The sequence below is a fragment of the Ornithorhynchus anatinus genome, chromosome 10 (assembly GCF_004115215.2).
Source record: "Ornithorhynchus anatinus isolate Pmale09 chromosome 10, mOrnAna1.pri.v4, whole genome shotgun sequence".
Taxonomy (NCBI): Eukaryota; Metazoa; Chordata; class Mammalia; order Monotremata; family Ornithorhynchidae; genus Ornithorhynchus; species Ornithorhynchus anatinus.
This window is the reverse complement of record NC_041737.1, coordinates 59,354,476-59,373,621: the sequence shown is the minus strand read 5'-3', so window position 1 is coordinate 59,373,621 and position 19,146 is coordinate 59,354,476. Positions and strand designations below refer to the sequence as shown.

The 19,146-nt window shown below is 68.1% G+C and overlaps 1 protein-coding gene across 1 annotated transcript; it reads left to right on the top strand.

The window, feature by feature from the left end:
• Window positions 1-1,048: 1,048 nt before the first annotated feature.
• Window positions 1,049-19,128, top strand: AGAP2 (ArfGAP with GTPase domain, ankyrin repeat and PH domain 2). The gene is made up of 18 exons (XM_029073539.2): window positions 1,049-1,243; window positions 7,356-7,414; window positions 8,000-8,087; window positions 8,190-8,275; window positions 8,401-8,554; window positions 8,980-9,114; window positions 10,070-10,191; window positions 10,563-10,742; window positions 10,943-11,029; window positions 11,173-11,277; window positions 11,590-11,752; window positions 11,859-11,987; window positions 15,702-15,833; window positions 16,554-16,702; window positions 16,941-17,031; window positions 17,235-17,457; window positions 17,588-17,846; window positions 18,114-19,128. Exons 1-18 carry the CDS (start codon window positions 1,084-1,086, stop codon window positions 18,333-18,335), a joined length of 2,544 nt encoding a protein of 847 aa, XP_028929372.1. The 5' UTR covers window positions 1,049-1,083; the 3' UTR covers window positions 18,336-19,128.
• Window positions 19,129-19,146: the final 18 nt, after the last annotated feature.

The window sequence follows — 19,146 nt, the reverse complement described above, 5'->3', positions numbered from 1 at the left end:
TGTGAGCCTGCCAGCATGTGAGGAGTGAGCCAGGCTAGAGGGTGTGGAAAGCTAGGAAAAGCATCCTGGCCTAGTGGGTAGAAAAAGGGCCTGGGAGTTAGAAGGACTTGGGTTCTAATCCTGAATCCACGACTTGTCTGCTGTAAGACCTCAGGCAAGTCACTTCACTTCTCTGTGCCTCAGTTACTTCATCGGTAAAATGGGGGTTAAGACTCAGAGCCCCGTGTCGGACATGGACTGCCTCCAACCTGATTAGCTTGTATCTACCCCAGAGCTTAGTACAGGGTCTGGCACACAGGAAGCGGAAGCACTTAAAAAATACCATAATCATCATCATCATTATTATTACTGCATAGTAAACGCTTAAGAAATACCATCACAAAAACCCTAAAAAATTAAAGAATTGTCAACGTGGAAGGCCTCGGCACCCTCTGTGCAGTCAGTCGCTGTCTTTATCAGATGCACATACTGGGTGCAGAGCACTGTACTATGTGTTTGGGAGAGGACTTCGGAAGTGAAACATGTGGACCTTGTCCTTCAAGAGTTGACAATCTAGGGGCCGGGGCAGAGAGGAGGGGTGTGGATGGACAAGCAGACACCAACCGCCGAGCCAGTCAGAACAAGAGAAAGAGCACAGCTACAAAGGATAAAAGTAAGTCTAGGCAATGAACTAATACAGAGAAATACACATCAATGCTAAGACTGTGGGTGTGCTAGTTTCCCAGCATGCAAAGCTGTGAGGGTGCAAGAAGGCGGCACCTGGAACCCAGCTCTGCCCCAGTCCCCCCTCTGCCTGCCACTTGGAACGAACGAGTAAATTAACGAATGAATTTGCCATCGCCCATGAAGACTGCCTCTTGGGTCCTGGGCTGGCGAGTCCGGGGGGGCCGGGGAGCCGGGCGGGCTCGGCTGGGGGCCGGGGGCGAGGGGGGGGGGACCCAGCGACGCGCAGCGAGGGTGTGTCCTCTCGGTTTCCCGTGCACACTCAGGAAGTCAGACAGACAGACAGACGGCGGGCGGATGGGGGCCTACTGGGGGAGCGAGGCCCGGTAGACCGGTCGGGGGTCGGGGGGCCCGGCCATCATGCACACACAGAGGCAGCTGACCGTGGCCGCCGTGCGGACAGAAGTCAAACGTCACGAGGTCACCAAGTTGCACCTGAGCCAGCTCAGCCATCTGGTCCAAAAGGTGTCCAGCCCAGATCTCCAGGACAAACTCCAGGCCTCGCTGGACTGCGTCCGAGGTGAGCGTGCGATCGGGGTCCGGCTCCGGATCCTGGGGGCCCAGGCCGGTTTGGGCTCACCCTTGTAATAATAATAAGAAGAAGAAGAACGACTGTGGTATCTGTTGAGCGCTTACTCTGTGCCAGGCACTGTACTATGCACTGGGGAGGCTACCAGTGATTCGGTTTGGTCACAGTCCCTGTCTCACATGGGGCTCACGGTCTTTATCCCCATTTTATAGATGAGGGAACTGAGGCCCAGAGAAGTGAAGTGGCTTGCCCAGGGTCACACAACAGACGAGTGGTGGAGGGGGTCTGGGATTAGAAGCCGGGTCCTCATGACTCCCAGGCCCGAGCTCTAACCAGGAGGCCGCGCTGCTTCCCTGAGGCCCTTCCTCAACCAATCTGCAGTCAGAACCTGAGGCAGGTCGGAGGAAGGCAGTGGGGGTCCGGGGAGGGACTGGGAGGGAGGGCGGCCCGCCTCACCTGCCCCGTCCCCTCAGGGCCCCTACATCAGAAACCAGGAAGCGGCAGCCTGTCTGCCCCAGGTGAAAGCCGGTGCGAGCATCTGAGGGGTGGGCTGGAGTGGGAGTGACCGCTCCCAGGCCTGCCCTGGGGCACGTGACCTTGGAGAGTCCTCTGACAGACACACACACACACACACACACACACACTCTGATAAAGTCACAGACCCTGGGATCCATACGTCATGGAATAAGAGATACAGACCCTACATTCTCATAGACAATCAGACTCCTAGTGTGATTAAGACACACACCACAGCCACATGGCGAAAGACAGTGACCCACACAGGTGCACATCATGACCCCCCCAGATACCCATGGGACACAAAGACCCTAGTAATGACACACACGAATGCACCCCCCCCCCCAACGTCGCTCTATGCCCCCGGTTTCCGCTACCCCCGCGAGCGCCGTGAAGCAGCGGTGACAACACCGGGCGGAAGTGTTGCCATGGCAACTCTGCCCGCTGCATCCTCTTGCTTTCCCCTCTCTGCGGCCTGGCCTGGGGAGGGGCTTGGGGCTCAGGAGGACCCATAGTACCCCTCCTCGATTCAGCAGCCCCCCCCAGGCCCTGTCGCCATCAAAGCGGGGTACACGTTGGGGACAATCAGGGGGTCCTCCCCGCCCCCACGGACTTCTCCCCTGTTCGTCTGGCCGGGGAACCAGACTCCCCCATCCCCATTCTCCAGGGACGCCTGGTGCGGGTAGAGAGGTGGCACCGCTGCCCGAGATCTGGGCCCACTCGAGGGGGCGCTCAGCCGGGTGGGGGGGCAAACCCTATCCCGCCCTGTGGACCCGGGCAGGCCCCTCCCCGCGGACAGTCGCCCCGGGGAGCCTCCCACGGGCCTCCTGTCATCCCCCCTCCCCTTGCTACCCGGGTCCGTTGCCAGGGGCGACAGCTGGCACCGCCCACGTGGCAGCTGGGGGGGCGCTACCATGGTAACGAGCTGGCACGGTGGGGAGAAGGAGGAGGGACTGGGGCACAGACCGGAGGTGGAGGGGTGGGGGCAAGGAGTCGGAGGTTGGGGGGGGCGGGGGTTCCAGAAGGAGGCAGCGTGGGCTGCGTTGCTATGGTAATGGACTTCCGGCCGGGGAAGAGGTGTGCGTGTTGGGGGGGGTGGGGGGTCTTCTCCGAGACCGTGCCCAGCCGGGGAAGAGGCGCTGACCTCTGACCTCCAATTTCCCAGGAGCTGTCCTGCTCCCTCTCCCTTCCTGAACCGGACCCGTTGTACAGAGAGGGGAAACTGAGACCTAGAGCCGGAGTTAGGGTAGCCAAGGCCACGCAACTCAGAGGACAGAGCCCACACTTCCCGTACCCCGGATAGTCCGCGCCGGGCCCACCCCCTGCGCCGCTCCCGCTTCTGCTTGCGGAGACGACCCCCAGCCCGCGTCGTCCCTCGCCTTTCACAGCCCGGGCGGGGCGGGAGGCGGGACGTCCTTTCAGGTGGAGGGGCCCGGGCTCTTGGGGCTGGAGGAATCGGCCCTTCTCCAGGTTAAGAAAGCAACCCGGGGCGGGACGGGGCGGGGCGGGGCGGGGGCAGAGTTAACGGGGGCTCCCGGCGCCACAAACCCGCCGTCCCCATCAGGCTACAGAGGTCACGGGGCACCCATCGATCTGAGGGGCTGAGACCCTTCCTCTCGCTTTCCCCTCTCCCCCCACCGGCCTCCCCCACCCCGTCCCTCGTCCCCCATCCCCACTGGGTCCCCGCACGCGCGGAGCCGCGGTTGCCATGGCGACAAGATGCAGAAAGAGTTTTGGGTAAATCCGGAGATGCGCCCCCGCCCCGGGGACCTTGACTCACTCTCCTCCCGCTGGCAGACCCCCGAAATTCGGAAGGGATTTCCACCTCTTCCCTTCTTCCCTTGGGGGGGGAGGTGTGAGGAGGGGGGAGGGGGGACGCCCAGGGAAGGGCATAAGGAGAGGCGGGTGAAAAAAGTCGAATAAAGTCTAGCTGGAGGGTCCACACGTGGTCAGTGTCAGGCGAGGGACAGGAAAGGGAGGCAGCTGGGCCGGGGGCAGTCGACTGTCCCTGGGGGAGCCACCTCGAGCTCCCCGGCCTTCTCCCCCCCGGTTCCAACGCGATGGGTGCTGGGGTGGGGAGGAAGGGGAAGGGGGGCTCGTACGACTGAGGAAAGAACCTGACCTCCCCCGGCGACCTACCTTCGCCCTGCCTAGGCCCCGCCCCTCTGCAGCCCCTTCCCCAGGTTAGGGGAAGGCGGAAGGCAAGGAAGGGAAAGAGGAGAGAGCGACTTCCAATCCGGGGTGATCCAGTCCGGGATGTGAGAGGGGGGGAATCCAGTGCGGGTTTTAGCAGCGGCCGGGGCCCGGGGGCGGGGGGCGGGGGGCGGGGAGGAGGGCGGGGGGAGAGACGGGAGGCGGCCGGGCGGTGGGGGGGGGGGGGCGGCCGGGGGGAGGGCCGCCTCCTGCTCAATGTGCAGGGAATCGCCCGGACACAGCGCGCATCAGGACCGAACCGAGTCCCCGCGAGCCCCGGCCAGCCCCGCGGACCTTCCTCCGGGCCCCCCGGGCCCCGCTCCTCCCGCCTCGCACCTCCCGCATCTTCGCCCCTGAATCCGCCCTCCCCGCCCCCTTCCTCTACCCCACCCCCGCATCCCTCCTTCGTCCCCGCACCCCTTCCCCAGCCCTTCTCTCTGCACCCTTCCCCGTGCCCGCCCCCTCCCCGGCCCCCCTTCCTCGCCCCCTCTCCCGCGCCCCTTCCCCAAGCCCGCACCCTCCCCCAGCCCGTCCCCCGCATCCCCTCCCCGCATCCCCGTCTCCGCATCCTCCCCAGACCACCCCTCGCACCCCCTCCCCGTCCCCGCATCCTTCCCCAGACCACCCTCGCGCCCCCTCCCCATCCCCGCATCCTCCCCCAGCCAGCCCCCCCCCGCCCTCCCTCCCCGCATCTCCCCTTAGCCCGCCCCCCGCATTCTCTCTCCCCTTATTCCCTCCCCCCAGCCCGCCCCCGTACCCCTTCCCCATTTCCCTCCTTCCCGCCTCCACCCCCCTCCCTCGTTCCCTACCCTCCTCCTCCTCCTCCTCCTTCTCCTTCTCCTCCTCCTCCTCCTCCTCCTCCACCACCTCCTCCTCCTTCGGCCCCCGCAGGCCTTGTCCCCTCCGCCTCCTCCCCCGCACCCTTTCCTCCCCGGAGAGCTCCTACAGGTCCGGGGGCTCCGGGGGCTCCGGGGGCGCGGCTGAGGGTGGCGATGGGCCCACAGCACCCCGTGTGATGGGCGGAGGGCGCGCGCGGAGGCGGCGGAGGGAGCGCAGCCGGGGCGGGGGTCCGGGGGGCCGGGGGGCCGGGGGGCCCGGGGGTCCGGGGGTCCGGGAGTCCCGGGATCCGGGGGTCCGGGGCGGAGGGCGGCCCCATGGCCGGGCCCCCTTGAGCGCAGCCGGGGCAGCGCGTCCCCCTCCGCGCGCCCGGGGGGGCTCTCGGGTCCCGATGAAGCCGGGGAGCGGGCGCCCTGCAGCGCCGGACCACACCTACTTCATCTCGCTAACCCTGGTCAAACTCGAGTCCGTGCCGCCGCCGCCGCCGTCCCCGGCCAGCCCGGACAGCCCGGACAGCCCGCCGGGGTCCGCAGGGGGCCACGCCGGGCGGGGAAGGCCGGGGAGGCCAAGGCCGGGGCCAAGGCCGGGGCGGGCGGGGGCGCCGGGCCGCAGACGAGACCGTCAAGAAGCGCCTGTTCCATCGGCAAGATGCGCTGTGGATCAGCACCAGCGGGGCCGGGGCCGGGGCCGGGGCCGAGGCCGGGGCCGGGGCCGGGCCGGGGCCGGGGCCGGGGCCGAGCCCCCTCCCCTGACCCCCGGCCCCACCCCCGGCCCCGCCGGTCCCGCCGGTCCCGCCAGCCCTCCGGCCCCGCCGGCCCCGCCAGCCCGCTCTGCGCCCGCCGCCCCCGGCCCGGCCCGGCGCCTCTCCCTGTGGGCAGCGCCGCCCGGGCCCCCGCTGGCCGGCGGGCTGACCCCGGATCCCCGGGGCCGGGACGGCCGCCGCCGCCGCGCCGCCGCCGCCGCCGCCCCCGGCCCGCCCCGGCGCCCCTTGCTGAGTAGCCCCAGCTGGGGAGGACCGGGGACCGGGGGCGGCGGGGTCCCGGGCTCTTCGTCCCCGCACCCGGGCACCGGCAGCCGCCGCCTCAAGGTGGCTCCGCCGCCCCCCGCCCCGAAGCCTTGCAGGACGGTGACCACCAGCGGAACAGGGCGGGGGGCCAAAGGGGGGCCGCCAGCCGCTTGTCGTGGCCCGACAGCGAGGCCAAAGCCAGGGCCCGGGACCCGAAGAGCTCGGCGGGGGCCGCGGGGCCCGGACCGGCAGGGCCGGCCGGACCGGCCGGAGGGAGCGGACCCGGGCCCAGGGTCAAGCTGTCGCCCCGCAAAGGCAAGAGCAAAACGCTGGACAATAGTGACCTGCACCCGGGCCGCCGCTGCATCCCCCGCCGCCGCCGCCGCCGCCAACCGCCGCCGCCGCCGCCGCCGCCCCTCCTCCACGCCGCCCGCCGGGCCCGCGCCGCCTACACTCTGGAGCCTTCGGGCCGGGGCTGAAGCGGGGCCGCGAGGGGGGACGGGCCTCCACGCGCGACCGCAAAATGCTCAAGTTCATCAGTGGCATCTTCGCCAAGAGCACCGGAGCGCCCCCCGGCCCCGGCCCCGGCCCCGGCTCCGGCCCCGGCTCCGGCCCCAGCCCCGGCCCCGGCCCCGGCCCCGGGCCTCCTGAGCTGCGCGTCTCCCCCAGTGAGTTACTGGGGAGCGTCTCCCCCAGTGAGTTATTGGGTCCACGCCGCGGGGGTGGGGAGGGGTCGCCGTACCTTGGGTCCTGCCGGGGGGGGGTGGGCAGTGCGCCGGACCCTTGGGGCCACGCCGGGAGGGACGGGAGCGCGCAGCCGGACCCTTGTGTCTAGGTCTGAGGGGTAGAGGACTCAGGACTCTTGGGTCCAAGTCTGTGGGAGAGGGGCGGCCTGACCTTTGCACCCACAACCGGGGAGGGCGGGGAGGCGGGGGCGCCGGGGCGCCGAACGCTGGAATCCCCGTCAGGGACGGGAAGGGGCGGCCGGACGCTTGGGTCCAACTTCGCGGGGGGAGGGGGGAGAGCACCCGGCCCAAGGCAAGGAGTCCTTACCTCGGGGAGCAGTTCCTTCCCCGCCGTTCGTGCCTCAGTTTCCTTGGCGACCCGGGAGTGACCTTTGAGGCCGGCCGGTCCTGTTGGGGGAGTGAGCGAGGTTGCGTATAGCTTTGAAGAGGACGGGGGATCGGGGGGGCGCCTATCCCGGTTCTCTTCGAGTCGGGGAACCTGGGCGGCCCGGAGCTGGACCGGGGCGGGGGGCGGGGGGCGGGGTGGCCGTGACGGACTGGATGCCACTTGGGCTTCCGATCTCCCGGGGAGCGAGGAGCTCTGGGATTCACAAAGGAGGCTAACGGCTGGGGGGCGGAGGGGGGCATTTCTCACATCTGGCGCTGTTGCTAAGCAACTGGGCAATGTAAGCGCCAGCTGCAGAGGAACAGGTGTGGGGGTGTGTGTGTGTGTGTGTGTGTGTGGCGGGGGGGATTCATTAGTGGGCGACAGGACGGGGGCCGATTAGGGGGTTCGAGGTCTCATCTGTCCCCTTTCCCCACCCAGAGGCCGTGCTCAACAGTCCGGAATGGACCCTGAGCCGCTCCGTCCAGGACCTGCGGTTGGTGTGTTTCCCCCACCCCTTTCCCCGGCTCTGCCCGCCCCCTCTCCCCTACCACCCCCGCCCCCGCCCCCATTCCTCTGTGTCCTGCCGCCCAACTGCGAGGGTCGCCACCGCCTCCCCCAGCCGCGGAAGCTTTCTCTCTTCCCATCCTTCCTTCCCTCCTCTCAGTGGAGATTGGGCAGTGGGTCCCCCTCAGATCCCCTGCTGGGGCATAAACTCCCCCCCCCAACTCACGACCCTTCTGCTGGGGTATCGGACCCTCTCCCCTCCAACCACTGCTAGTACATGGGCCCATCCCCTCCCACGGGACCCCTGTCGGGCCCCCCGCCCTCCTCGCAGTGCCTGTCACTGCCCTCATGCCGCCCAACCGCATTTCTGATTCGCATCGGGCCACGTGTTCGCCCTGGCTCCCCGATTCCCAGGATCTTTGTGCCCGGAGGAAGGGTGTTTTCCTCCCCCCAACAACTCCTGAGCCCCCACTGACCTTTGTCCCCGGCCTCGCTGACCGTCCCATGTCCCATCCCGCCGTCCCCGTCGTTCCTCCCCGCCCCCCCCCCCCACCTTGCTGACCGCTCCCCCTGCCTAGGGAGTGTTGGGAGATGCCCGAAGTGGAAAGTCAGCTCTCGTCCACCGCTTCCTGACCGGCTCCTACCAGGCACTGGAGAAGACAGAAAGTGAGTCCTGACGAGAACTAGGGGTCAGGGGTCAGGGGTCAGGGGCTGGGGTGGAGCAGGGTCCGAACCCTGCTCCGGCCACTAACGCCGCTCCCCGGCCAGGCGAACAGCACAAGAAGGAGATGCTGGTGGAAGGCCAGAGTTACCTACTGCTGATCCGGGAGGAGGGGTCCGCGCCAGACGCCAAGGTGAAGGGGAAGGGGGCGGGGGGCAAGGGCCAGGGAGCAGGCCTGCGGGGGGAAGCGGGGACACTGCCCGGCAGGGCAGTGAGGGTTAGGGTCTCTCCCGGCCTGACCCTCCAGCCCTCCCCCAGTTCTCAGGCTGGGCCGACGCCGTGATCTTCGTCTTCAGCCTGGAAGATGAAAGGAGCTTCCAGGCCGTGGGGCAGCTGCACCGGCAGCTGACCGCCCTGCGGGGGGAGAACCGAGGGGGGCCCGGCCTGGCTCTGGCCCTGGTGGGGACGCAAGGTGAGGGGGGCGGGGGCCCCGGGGAGTGGAGGGGCGGGGGGGGGGGGGGGGGAGAAAGGGCTTCCGCTGGCCGGCCTCGCTGCTGCCCTTCTGCCTCTTCCCGGAGGTTCCACCCCTGCCACCGAGGAGAGGCGGGTGGGAGGAGTTGCGGGGAGCCGGCAAGGGGAGGAGGAGGGGGGATAAGGGCGAGGGGGACGGATGGTTAGGGAGGAGGCGAAGGCAACGGCTAGGAGGAGAGAGTAGAGAAGGGGGAGGGGGCGAGGGAGGGGAAGGGAACGAGGGCAGAGTGGGGGGCGGGGGGGGAACGGGGACGAGGGCGAGGGGGCGAGGGCCAGGGAGGAAGAAGGCAAGGACGACAGTGGAGCGCATGGAGGGAAGGGGGGGGGGGGTGGGGTCTGCTGCCTTAGTTTTCCCTCGGCCCCCAGACAGGATCAGCGCCTCGTCCCCTCGGGTGGTGGCGGACGCCCGGGCCCGCGCCCTCTGCGGCGACATGAAACGCTGTAGCTACTACGAGACCTGCGCCACCTACGGGCTGAACGTGGAAAGGGTCTTCCAGGAAGGTAACCGGGCCGGGGCAGGGGGCAGGGGCAGGAGGCAGGGGGCAGGAAGCCGGGGCAGGGGGCAGGGGGCAGGAGGCCGGGGCAGGAAGCCGGGGCAGGGGGCAGGGGCAGGAGGCCGGGGCAGGGGCAGGGGCCTGGGGCAGGGGATCGGGTGCAGGGGCCTGGGACCGGGGGCAGGGGCCCGGGGGCCGGGGGGCCTGAGGCAAGGGGTCGGGGCAGGGCCTGGTACCGGGGGCAGGGCCCGGGGGCCTGGGGCCTGAGGCAAGGGGTCGGGGCAGGGGGCCTGGTACCGGGGGCAGGGGCCCGGGGCCTGGGGGCCTGAGGCAAGGGGTCGGGGCAGGGGCAGGGGGCAGGAGGCCAGGGCAGGGGCAGGGGCCTGGGGCAGGGGATCGGGTGCAGGGGGCCTGGGACCGGGGGCAGGGGCCCGGGGGCCTGGTACCGGGGGCAGGAGGCCAGGGCAGGGGGCAGGGGGCCTGGGCAGGGATCGGGGCAGGGGCCTGGGACCGGGGGCAGGGGCCCGGGGGCTGGGGGCCTGAGGCAAGGGGTCAGGGCAGGGGGCCGGACAGGGGGCCGTGGCGGAAGGGCAAGGGAGGTCTGGCGATCAGCGGCCGGCCCATGACGGCCGACGGGCAGACCCGATCCCCTTTCTCAGGGAGCCTCCGTTCTAGACTCTCAGAGAGCCCGGTCCGGACCGACGGACCCAGCCAGGACAGGACGGGATTGGCGCACGGGGCGGAGGGGATGAGGGTGTGGGGGAGGGGAGTGGATTTGGAGCTATGGAGCGGAGGGAGCGGGGTCAATCTGGTAGGACTTCCCGAAGGAGGCTCTATTGGGCTCCAGGAGATCTGGAAAAGGGCCGCGGGGGTGAGGAGGGGGCGCCAGGTCGCTCTCACGGGCGGGTGGCACCTCTTGCTCCCTCATGCCCTCTCTCCCCTCCGCCCACCCCCTACCCCAGTGGCGCAGAAAGTCGTGACTCTGCGGAAGCAGCAGCAGCTCCTGGCAGCCTGCAAGTCTCTGCCGAGCTCCCCGAGCCACACGGCCCCCGTGTCCCCGCTCGGGCGGCCAGGTGAGGGGCGGGCCCCGGGAGGGGCGGGTGGGGGTCCGAGAGGCCATGGAGGCCTCCAAACTAAAGGGAGGGCCATGGTAAGTAGAGGGTTTGTGTGTGTGTGTGTGTGTGTCTTGGGGCGGGGGGGTGCAGGGTGAAGGTGGCAGTCGAGGCCTCAGGAGCTCGCTACAGCGCTCTACCCTCAGCAGGCGCCCACTACAGCGCTCTGCCCTCAGCAGGCGCCCGCTACAGCGCTCTGCCCTGGAGCCGGCGCCCCGTCTTTCATCTGGGGGGACGAACGGGCCGAGGGGAGGGGTGGAGGGGAGAGGGAGGAAAGCGGGACGAAGGCCCAGGTCAGGGGCGGGGGACGGACCGCTGACCCCCGTGCCGTCCCTCTCCCCAGGCCAGCGACGGCGGCCACACGAGCGATTACTCCTCCTCCCTCCCGTCCTCTCCCAACGTGGGCCACCGAGAGCTTCGGGCCGAGGCGGCGGCGGTGGCGGCGGCGGCGGCGGCGGCGGCCGGGCTGAGCACCCCGGGGTCCCTGCACCGAGCCGCCAAGAGACGCACAAGCCTCTTCACGGTAACGGTACCGGTACCGGTCCTCGGCACTCGGTGCCAACCCCGGCCGACCCTCCCCTCCTCTCCTCTCCCCTCCCTCACTTGCCCGCCTCCCCTCTCCTCTCCCTCCCTCCCTCCCTCTCCCCTCCTCTCCCCTCCTCTCCCTTCCCCTCCTCTCCCCTCCCTCGCCCACGGAGCCCAGACCGCCCCCGCCTCCCACAGAACCGCCGGGGCAGTGACTCGGAGAAACGAAGCCTGGACAGTCGCGGAGAGACCGCGGGCGGCGGGCGGGCCATCCCCATCAAACAGGTGCGGCGGGGCCGGGGGTCGCGGGGGTCGCGGGGGCCGCGGGGGCCGCGGGGGCCGCGGGGGTCGCGGGGCGAGGGCGGGCGGGGGGGCGGGCTTTCCCGCCGGCGGCTCCGGACCCCAGTGTCGGGCCTCCCGCCCCGCAGAGCTTCCTGCTGAAGCGGAGCGGGAACTCGCTGAACAAGGAGTGGAAGAAGAAATACGTGACGCTGTCCAGCAACGGCTACCTGCTCTATCATCCCAGCGTCCACGTGAGCGCCCGCCCCTCTGAACGTCCGTCCGTCCGTCCGTCCGTCCGTCCGTCCCCTCTTGCGGCTCCCCGGCCCTGGCCCCGCTCCCCGCTCCCCGGCCCGTGAGGACCCGCCCTTCCCCTCGCCCCGCTCCCTCCTGGAGGCTCCCAGGGTCCGCCGGCAGCGTCCCCACCCCTCGCCCCGCCCCCTCCTCTCCCGCCTGGGCCTCCCCCTCTCCCGCTTCGTCCATCCCCCTCCCCTCGCCCCGCCCGCACCCCAGTGATGGGCCTCCGCCTCGGACCACCACCTCCGACGATCCTCACTGACCCCCAGGACTACATCCATGGCGTCCACGGCAAGGAGATGGACCTGCTCCGGACAACGGTCAAGGTCCCCGGCAAGCGGCCACCGAGGGCCATCTCGGCCTTTGGGCCCTCGGCCAGCATCAACGGGCTCGTCAAGGATGTGGGGTCCGGCCCGGCGGCCGAAGGGAGCGGTGAGAGGGAGGGGGCGGGGAGGAGGGCAGGGAGGGCGGTGGGGGAGGGAAAAGGGGAAGGGGGCGGAGAGGGGGAGGACCTTTCTCATTCCAGGTCTTCCCGCAGCTGAACCGCCCACGCCCACGCCCACGCCCACGCCCACGCCCAGCCCCAGCACCCTGCAGCCGCCCCCGGATCCAGCCTCCAAGCATTTCCTGAAGCCAGATCGCAACCTGGCACGAGCCCTGAGCACCGGTTAGTGCACCTGCCGGGAATCGGTCACTCAATCGATCAGTAGCATGTATTGATCATAGCCGTACCGAGCCCTGGGGAGAGTCCAACAGAGGTAGGAGAGGTGCTCCCTGCCCTCGAGGAGTTAACAATCTAGGGTGGGGCGGAGGTGTGTGTGTGGTGGGGCGGCAAGGGGAGTCGCCGTGGAGAGAGAGAACTCTTACAATAAGTTATAGGTAGGGGAAGCACCCAAGTGTAAAGCTATATCTTTATTGAGGGCGGGGGTGGGGTTCGAAGACGAGTGCTGACAGGGTGAGGGAAGAAGTGGTGGTAGAGGGGGCGACAGGGTGGCCAGTCGAGATGGATCAGGGTAGGTCTCCAGAAGGAGATGTAATTCCAACAGGCTTTTTCAAGAGGGGGAGAACACCGGTGTGCCAGATATGAAAGGGGAGGGTTTTCCAGGGGTGGGGAAGGATGCGAGCAAGAGGTCAACTGCCAGAAATGAGGAGGAGTCTCAGTGAGTGAGTACGTTGGCATGAGAGGGGTGAAAGATGGGAGCGGGGGAGGAGTGGGGGGACGAGGGAGCTGTTGGGGATCCTTGGGCAAGTCACTTCACTTCTCTGGGCCTCGATTTCCTCATCTATAAAGTGGGGATTAAATACCATAGACCATGAGCCCCTTGTGGGCCAACCCCTGTGCCCAACCTGTGCCTAAACTGGCATCTACCCCAGCACACAGTACAGTATCGGGCACAGAGAGAGCCCTCAACAAATACCACAATAATAACAATTCTTCTTCCTCATCCTTCTTCCTCTTCCCATTTGAGTTTTTTTGAAAAGTAAAAAAAAAAACTTTCCAAAAAAAAATGACCTAGGCAGCAGAGTGAAGTATGGACTGGAGAAGGGAGAGGGGCTTTGGTTTTGATTTTTGGTATGGTTACGTGCTTACTATGTGCCAGGCACTGTTCGAAGTGCTGGGGCAGATACAAGATAACTAGGTTAGACCCAGTCCCTGTCCCACATAGAGCTCACGGTCTTAATTCCCATTTTAAGATGAGGTAACTGAGGCCCAGAGAAGTGAAGCAGCTTGCCTGTGGTCACACATCAGACAAGTAACGAAGCTGGGATTAGAACCCAGGTTCTCTGACTCCCCGGGCCTTGCTCTTTCCTCTAGGCCACACAGCTTCTCAAGGTTGAAGGCCAGGGGTCAGCGAGGAGCTTGATTCGATAGTGGAGTAGGGAGAGGACAAGGACTTGATTCACAGGGCGGATGGTGGTGCAATCGACAATGATGGGAAAGTTTGGAGGAGGAGAGGACTTGGGAGGAAAGATGAAAAATTCCTTTTGGGACATGCTGAGCATGAAGTGCCGAAGGGCTATCCATACAGGAGACGTCCTGGAGGCAAGGGACAGTGCCAGATTGCAAAGGAGGGCCGAGGCTGGGGCTGAAGAGGTAGATTTGGGGGTCACGCACAGAGCCGTCGGAGTCGAAGCTGTGAGCGTTTATGAGGGCCGGAGTGAGTGTCGATTGAGAATAGAAAGGGACTCAGAACTGAGCCTTGAGGGGCCCTTCCACACTGAGCAGGTAAGGGGCAGGGGCAGAGTCAGAGACCGAGGCAGAGAGGTCAGAGAGGTAGAAGGAGACCAGGAGAGAAGTGACAGAAAAACCACCGTTAAGCAGGGATTCCAGAAGGCGGTGGTCCACAATGTCAAAGGCAGCCAAGAGGACGAAGAGGATTAAGATGGAATGGAGGCTGCTAGATCTGGTCACATGGGTGACCTTGGAGAGAGCAGGTTCAGTGAAGGAGAGAGGAGGGGAAAAAATTCTGATCAGAGAGGGTCGAGCAGGGAGTTGGAGGAGAGGAAGTGGAGGCAGCTGACATAAACGATCCGTTCAAGGGGTTCGGACAGGAATGGTAGGACGGAGAAAGGGAGTGGGCTGGGGGACGATGATGATGCAGTGGGGCAAAAGAGGGGTTTTTAAATTTTTTTTTAGGGTAGAGGAGACGGGGACAGGTTTGAAAGTAGATGGACAGGGACCATCAGAGAGAGAGCCGTAACAGATGGCCGTCGGGTAGGGAAGAAGGATGGACTCGAGTGTTTTAATAAGATGCAAAGGGATGGGGTTCGAGGTACAGGTGGAGAGGGCAGATTTCGAAAGGGGACAGCAGCTCTCCTCTTGAGAGGTGGCAGGAAGGATATAAGAATGGATGAAGGGAGTAAGAGGGAACTGGGGAAGTGAGGGGGAGATTTGAGGGAGTTCACTCCCGATAGTTAAAATTTTGTCCATAAAGCGGATGGCAAGGTGGTCAGGGGCAAGAGATGGGCAGGTGGGGCTTTGGGGACGATAAGAAGAGGATTAAAATTCAGGTGTGGGCAGTCGGTTGGTGCGGGCCATGGGCACGGGGGTCATCGAGGAAGGAGCGGTAGTGTTGCTGGGCAGAGGAAAGGGCAGAGTGAGAGCCGGGGAGGATGAGGAGGATCGGGTCGGGCTGGTGGAAGGATTTTCCTCCTCCTGCAGAGCAGCGCTCCGTGGGAAGAGAGCCTGAGTGGAGGAAGCGAGAGAGCCTGAGTGGAGGAAGCGAGCGTGGGGGCCGTCCAGGCCTGCGGGTTAGGATTGGCGGGGACGGGGCGTTGACCATTCAGGCCCGCGGGTTGGGGCTGGGGGCTGGGGGCGGGGGGGGGGGGGTGACACGCCAGATCGAAGGAGAGACAGACGTCGAGTCAAGGTCAGCGCGGAGGGTAGCGTGGAGGCCGTGGGTGTGCGCATCGAGAGGCTGGGGTGACCGCCGTAATGGGCCTGGTGGCCGGGCATAAGTGTGTGTGGAGGAGGGGTCAAGAGATAGGGGGCATCTGGGGGGGGGAAGGGCCAGTGACTAGCGAAGGTGAGAGGCAGAGTGTGCCCTAGTGGGTGAGCGGGCGAGGTGGGGCGGAGCAGGAGGCCGGAGGAGCAGAGGAGAGAGAGGAAGGGGGCAGATGAGAGTCATCAGGAACGTCCACGTGGACATCACCGTCCCCGAGGATCCGTGCGGGCCGGACAAGGAGGGCGGGGGAGGCGACAAAATCAATCCCTGAAAAAAGTGGAGGAGGAGGCCGGGGGTGGGCGGATGATGACCGGCACTGCTCATTGAAGGGGGTGGGAGAGGGGGCCCCCGCGGGCTTTGAGGGAGGAGATGGAGAGGGTGGGAAGATGTTAAAGCGGACTTGGGGGCAAGGAGCGGGACGACTCCCCCGCGAGGAACGAGGCGGGGGGTGCGGAGGTAGGAGGAGGGGAATGCCAGGCTCGGGGACGGCGAGGAGCAAGGAGTGATCGGGTCAGGATCGGGGAGAGGATGAAGGGGAGCTTGCCCGAGGCGGGTTGGAGGGTTCCCCAGGTTGCATTTGACTGGGGTTGTGTGGTGGGGGAAAAGTAGGGGGGAAGTAAACGGACGGGGGGCGGCGGGGGAGCGGAGGGAAAGAAGGCTCGACGTGGAAAGATGAGAGGTGGGCGTGTGGGCCCAGAGTGACCGCGGCTTGTGACCCCCGGCTCAGAGCGACCCTGCCTTGTGGCACCTGACCTGGAGGGTCTGCAGTTTCCTCTCTGGCCAGCGGGTCAGTGGGGTGGGGGGCTCTGAAGGGAGGGGAGAGGAGGGAAGATGGTCGGGGACGGGGGGGGTGGGGCAGTCACGGAGAGTCACAGGGCGGGACAGGCAGGAGTCGCGAGAGTCAGGAGGAGCCTGAGCAGCCCTCGTGTCCCCAGACTGCACTCCGTCGGGGGGCCTCAGCCCGCCCAGCCGGGACCCCCCACCCTCGCCCCTGGGGAAGAAGCAGCGGAGGAAGAAGCTGACCACTCCGTCCCGGACCGAGGGGTCCTCCGGACAGGCGGCGGAAGGTGGGATCAAGGCCCCGCCCCGCCCATCCCGCAAGCTGTGCCCCCGTCTCCTCCCTCCCCACCCCCGGCAAGGCCCCGCTCCCTCCTGCCCCCCAGCCCCAACCTTCTGGGCTCGGCCCTCTCCTGGTCGGGCCCGTCTGACTCCTCGACCCCGACTCTGCCGCCCGCCCCGGCCGCGACCCTCCGCTCCTCCGGCCCGCCGCCTGCCACGCGGCCCCGCCCTTCTGCTCGCCCCCCGCCCCTTTTCTCCTCCTTCCTCCACCACGGCAGAATCCTCACTTTCTCGGCTCCTGCTCCGGGGCCACTGACTCTCCGGTTTTCTCTCCCCTCCCCTCCCCTCCCCTCCCCTCCCCCTTCCCGCCCTCCCCACCTTACCGCTCCGCCTCTCCCCTCGCCTTTCTCCCCTCGCCTCTCCGCCCCCTTCCGATCCCCGCGCACCCTGTCCGTCTGTCCGTCTCCGCCTGCCTCGGCCTCTCTCTGTCTCTGTCGCCTTCGCCGCGGGGAGCCAGCCAAGCGCAAAATGTGGAAACTAAAATCCTTTGGTAGTTTAAGAAATATTTATAAAGCAGGTAACCGGCGGGGCGGCGGGGGCGGGGGTGGGGTCCTCCGAAGGGTTGAGTGGGGATGCAGAAACCTCAGCCCCTTCCCCGACTGCTTCAGGGGAGGGTGGGAGGACCCCCGTCCCCGTCTCCGTGACCCGTGACCCCGACCTACCCCCAGAGGAGAATTTTGAGTTCCTGATCGTGTCGAGCACCGGACAGACGTGGCACTTCGAGGCGAGCAGCTTCGAGGAACGCGACGCCTGGGTTCAGGCCATCGAGAGCCAGATCCTGGCCAGCCTGCAGGGCTGCGAGAGCAGCAAGGTCAAGGTGACTGGGGGAAGGGGCGGGGGGGGGGCCGCGAGATGGGGCGGGGGTAAGAGTTTAACCGAGACCCTGATCATTCTAGCGGGGCAGGGGTAGAGCGAGGCGGGGTGCGGCCCGCCTCGAAAGCGGGAAGGGGCAGGAGCCGGGGACGAGGCCGGACTCTTGCGGAGCCCCGCTCTGACCTCCCCACTCGCCCCCGCCCCCCGGCCCTCGCCCTGCCGTCCCCCGCCCCCGTCCCCAGCTGCGCACCGACAGCCAGAGCGAAGCCGTGGCCATCCAGGCCATCCGGAACGCCAAGGGGAACTCGACCTGCGTGGACTGCGGGGCCGCCAGTGAGGGGGGCAGACGGGGGGAGCGGGGCCGGACGGCCTCGGCGGGGCCGGGACTGGCCGGGAGGGAGGGAGGGTAGGAAAGAGGGAGGGAGGGAGGGAGGGAGGGGCTACGAAGTGGGGGTGGGGGCCGGGAGGGCCGAGGGGGCCGCGGGCTCCGAGCAGGGCCGCAGGCCGACGCGCTCCGGGCGCCGTCGCCCCCGCAGACCCCACCTGGGCCAGCTTGAACCTGGGGGCGCTGATCTGCATCGAGTGCTCGGGCATCCACCGCAACCTCGGGACCCACCTGTCGCGCGTCCGTTCGCTGGACCTGGACGATTGGCCGAGGGAGCTGACCCTGGTGCTCACCGCCGTGGGCAACGACATGGCCAACCGCGTCTGGGAGAGCCACACGCAGGGCCGGACCAAGCCCACGCAGGACTCGTCCCGGTGCGGCGCGCGGGGGGCCGGCGGGACGGGGCGGGACGGGGCGGGACGGGGCGGGCCGGCCGGCCGGGGGAGCGGGGCCGGGGCGGGCCGGGGGTGGGGGGGGGGTCCTCACGGGCCGCCGCCCCCTCAGGCAGGAGCGCGAGTCGTGGATCCGCGCCAAGTACGAGCAGCTCCTGTTCCTGGCGCCGCTGAGCGGGCCGGCCGAGCCGCTGGGGCCCCGCCTGTGGGCCGCCGTGCAGGCGCAGGACGTGGCCTCCGTGCTGCTGCTGCTCGCCCACGCCCGACACGGGGCCCTGGAGGCCGCGGCCGACGGGGACCCGCAGCGCCGCTCCCCGCTGCACCTCGCCGCCGAGCTCGCCCACGTGGTCATCACGCAGCTGCTGGTCTGGGTAGGGGCGCGGGGCACGGCCGGGGGGCGCGCGGGGCACGGCCGGGGGGCACGGCGGGGGGCAAGGCGCGGAGCCGGGCCCGGAGGGAGGAGGCGCCCCGGTCCCGCCCGCTTGCCCCCGCTGCGGCCGGGGACGGGGTGGGGCTCGGCCGGTCCTTCCCGGCGCTGGGGCCCCAGCGCTGCCCCTCTGTCCGTCTGTCTGTCTGTCTGTCTGTCCGTCTGCCCGTCTCTACGGCCGTGTCTCCGGGTCTCCGTGTCCCCGGCGCAGAACGGCGCGGACGTGTCGGCGCGGGACGCCCGGGGCCGCACGGCGCTGTGGTACGCCAGGCACGCGGGGAGCCGCCTCTGCGCCGACATCCTGCTGCAGCACGGCTGCCCCGGGGAAGGGGGCAGCGCGGCCCCCTCGCCCGCCCCCAGCCCCCCGCGGGCCCCCCGCAAGAGCAGCACCGCCAGCCTGGGCCGCCCGGACGCCCCCGTTGCCCTGGTATAGCCGGCCGCCCGGGGCGGGCTGCAGGGAGGGCGGGGGGCTGGGACCCCCACTCACCGGGCACGGACTTCGGGGCCTTCCTCGGCGGGCTCACGCGGGGCACGGTCCCGCTCCCTCACACGGGGCACGGACCCACTCCCTCGCTCTGGGCACAGACCCCTCTCCGGTGCCCCCCCTCACCGGGCACACCCTTCCCCTCCCCTCCTCACAGACACTTGTCCCTCTCCCCCGTCCCCCCCTCCCCCCGGCCACCCCCCAACACCGCTCCCCGGGGTTCCCCTCCGCTCTTGCTTTGCATTTGGGGAGAGGGGGGTCTCTCCCCCACCGAGCCTTCCCAGAGGCCGAGGTCCGGGCTCACCCGAGGCAGATCACGACACGTACCCCCAAAGGGTGCGGGTGGGGGTGGGGGGTCAGCAGGGACCCTCCCTCGGTCCATCGGTCCACACCGACTGTCCGTTCTTGACCCCGGCGGGCCCAGGGCCTCTTGGAGGGATGTCGACCGTCCAGACCCTTTCTGTGAAAGGGATCGGGGCCCCCCACCCCCAGCTCTGGACACGTGAAGGAGCGGAGGGGGCCTAGGGTTGTGACGTAGGGGTGGAAGGGGGCTGGTCACTCATTCCCTAATCCCTTCACCCCCCCCACCCCCCCCCCCCCACCCCATCGGTGTCAGTGGTTTGGGCTAAAATTCAGATGACAGTGGGGGGGCGGGGGGGAGGGGAGGGGGAGGCCCGGCCTGGCCGTCCCTATACCCGTACGGGTGGGGATTTCAAGTGGAATAAAGTGACAATAATTTGGACCAGCTGTGTGGCTCTCT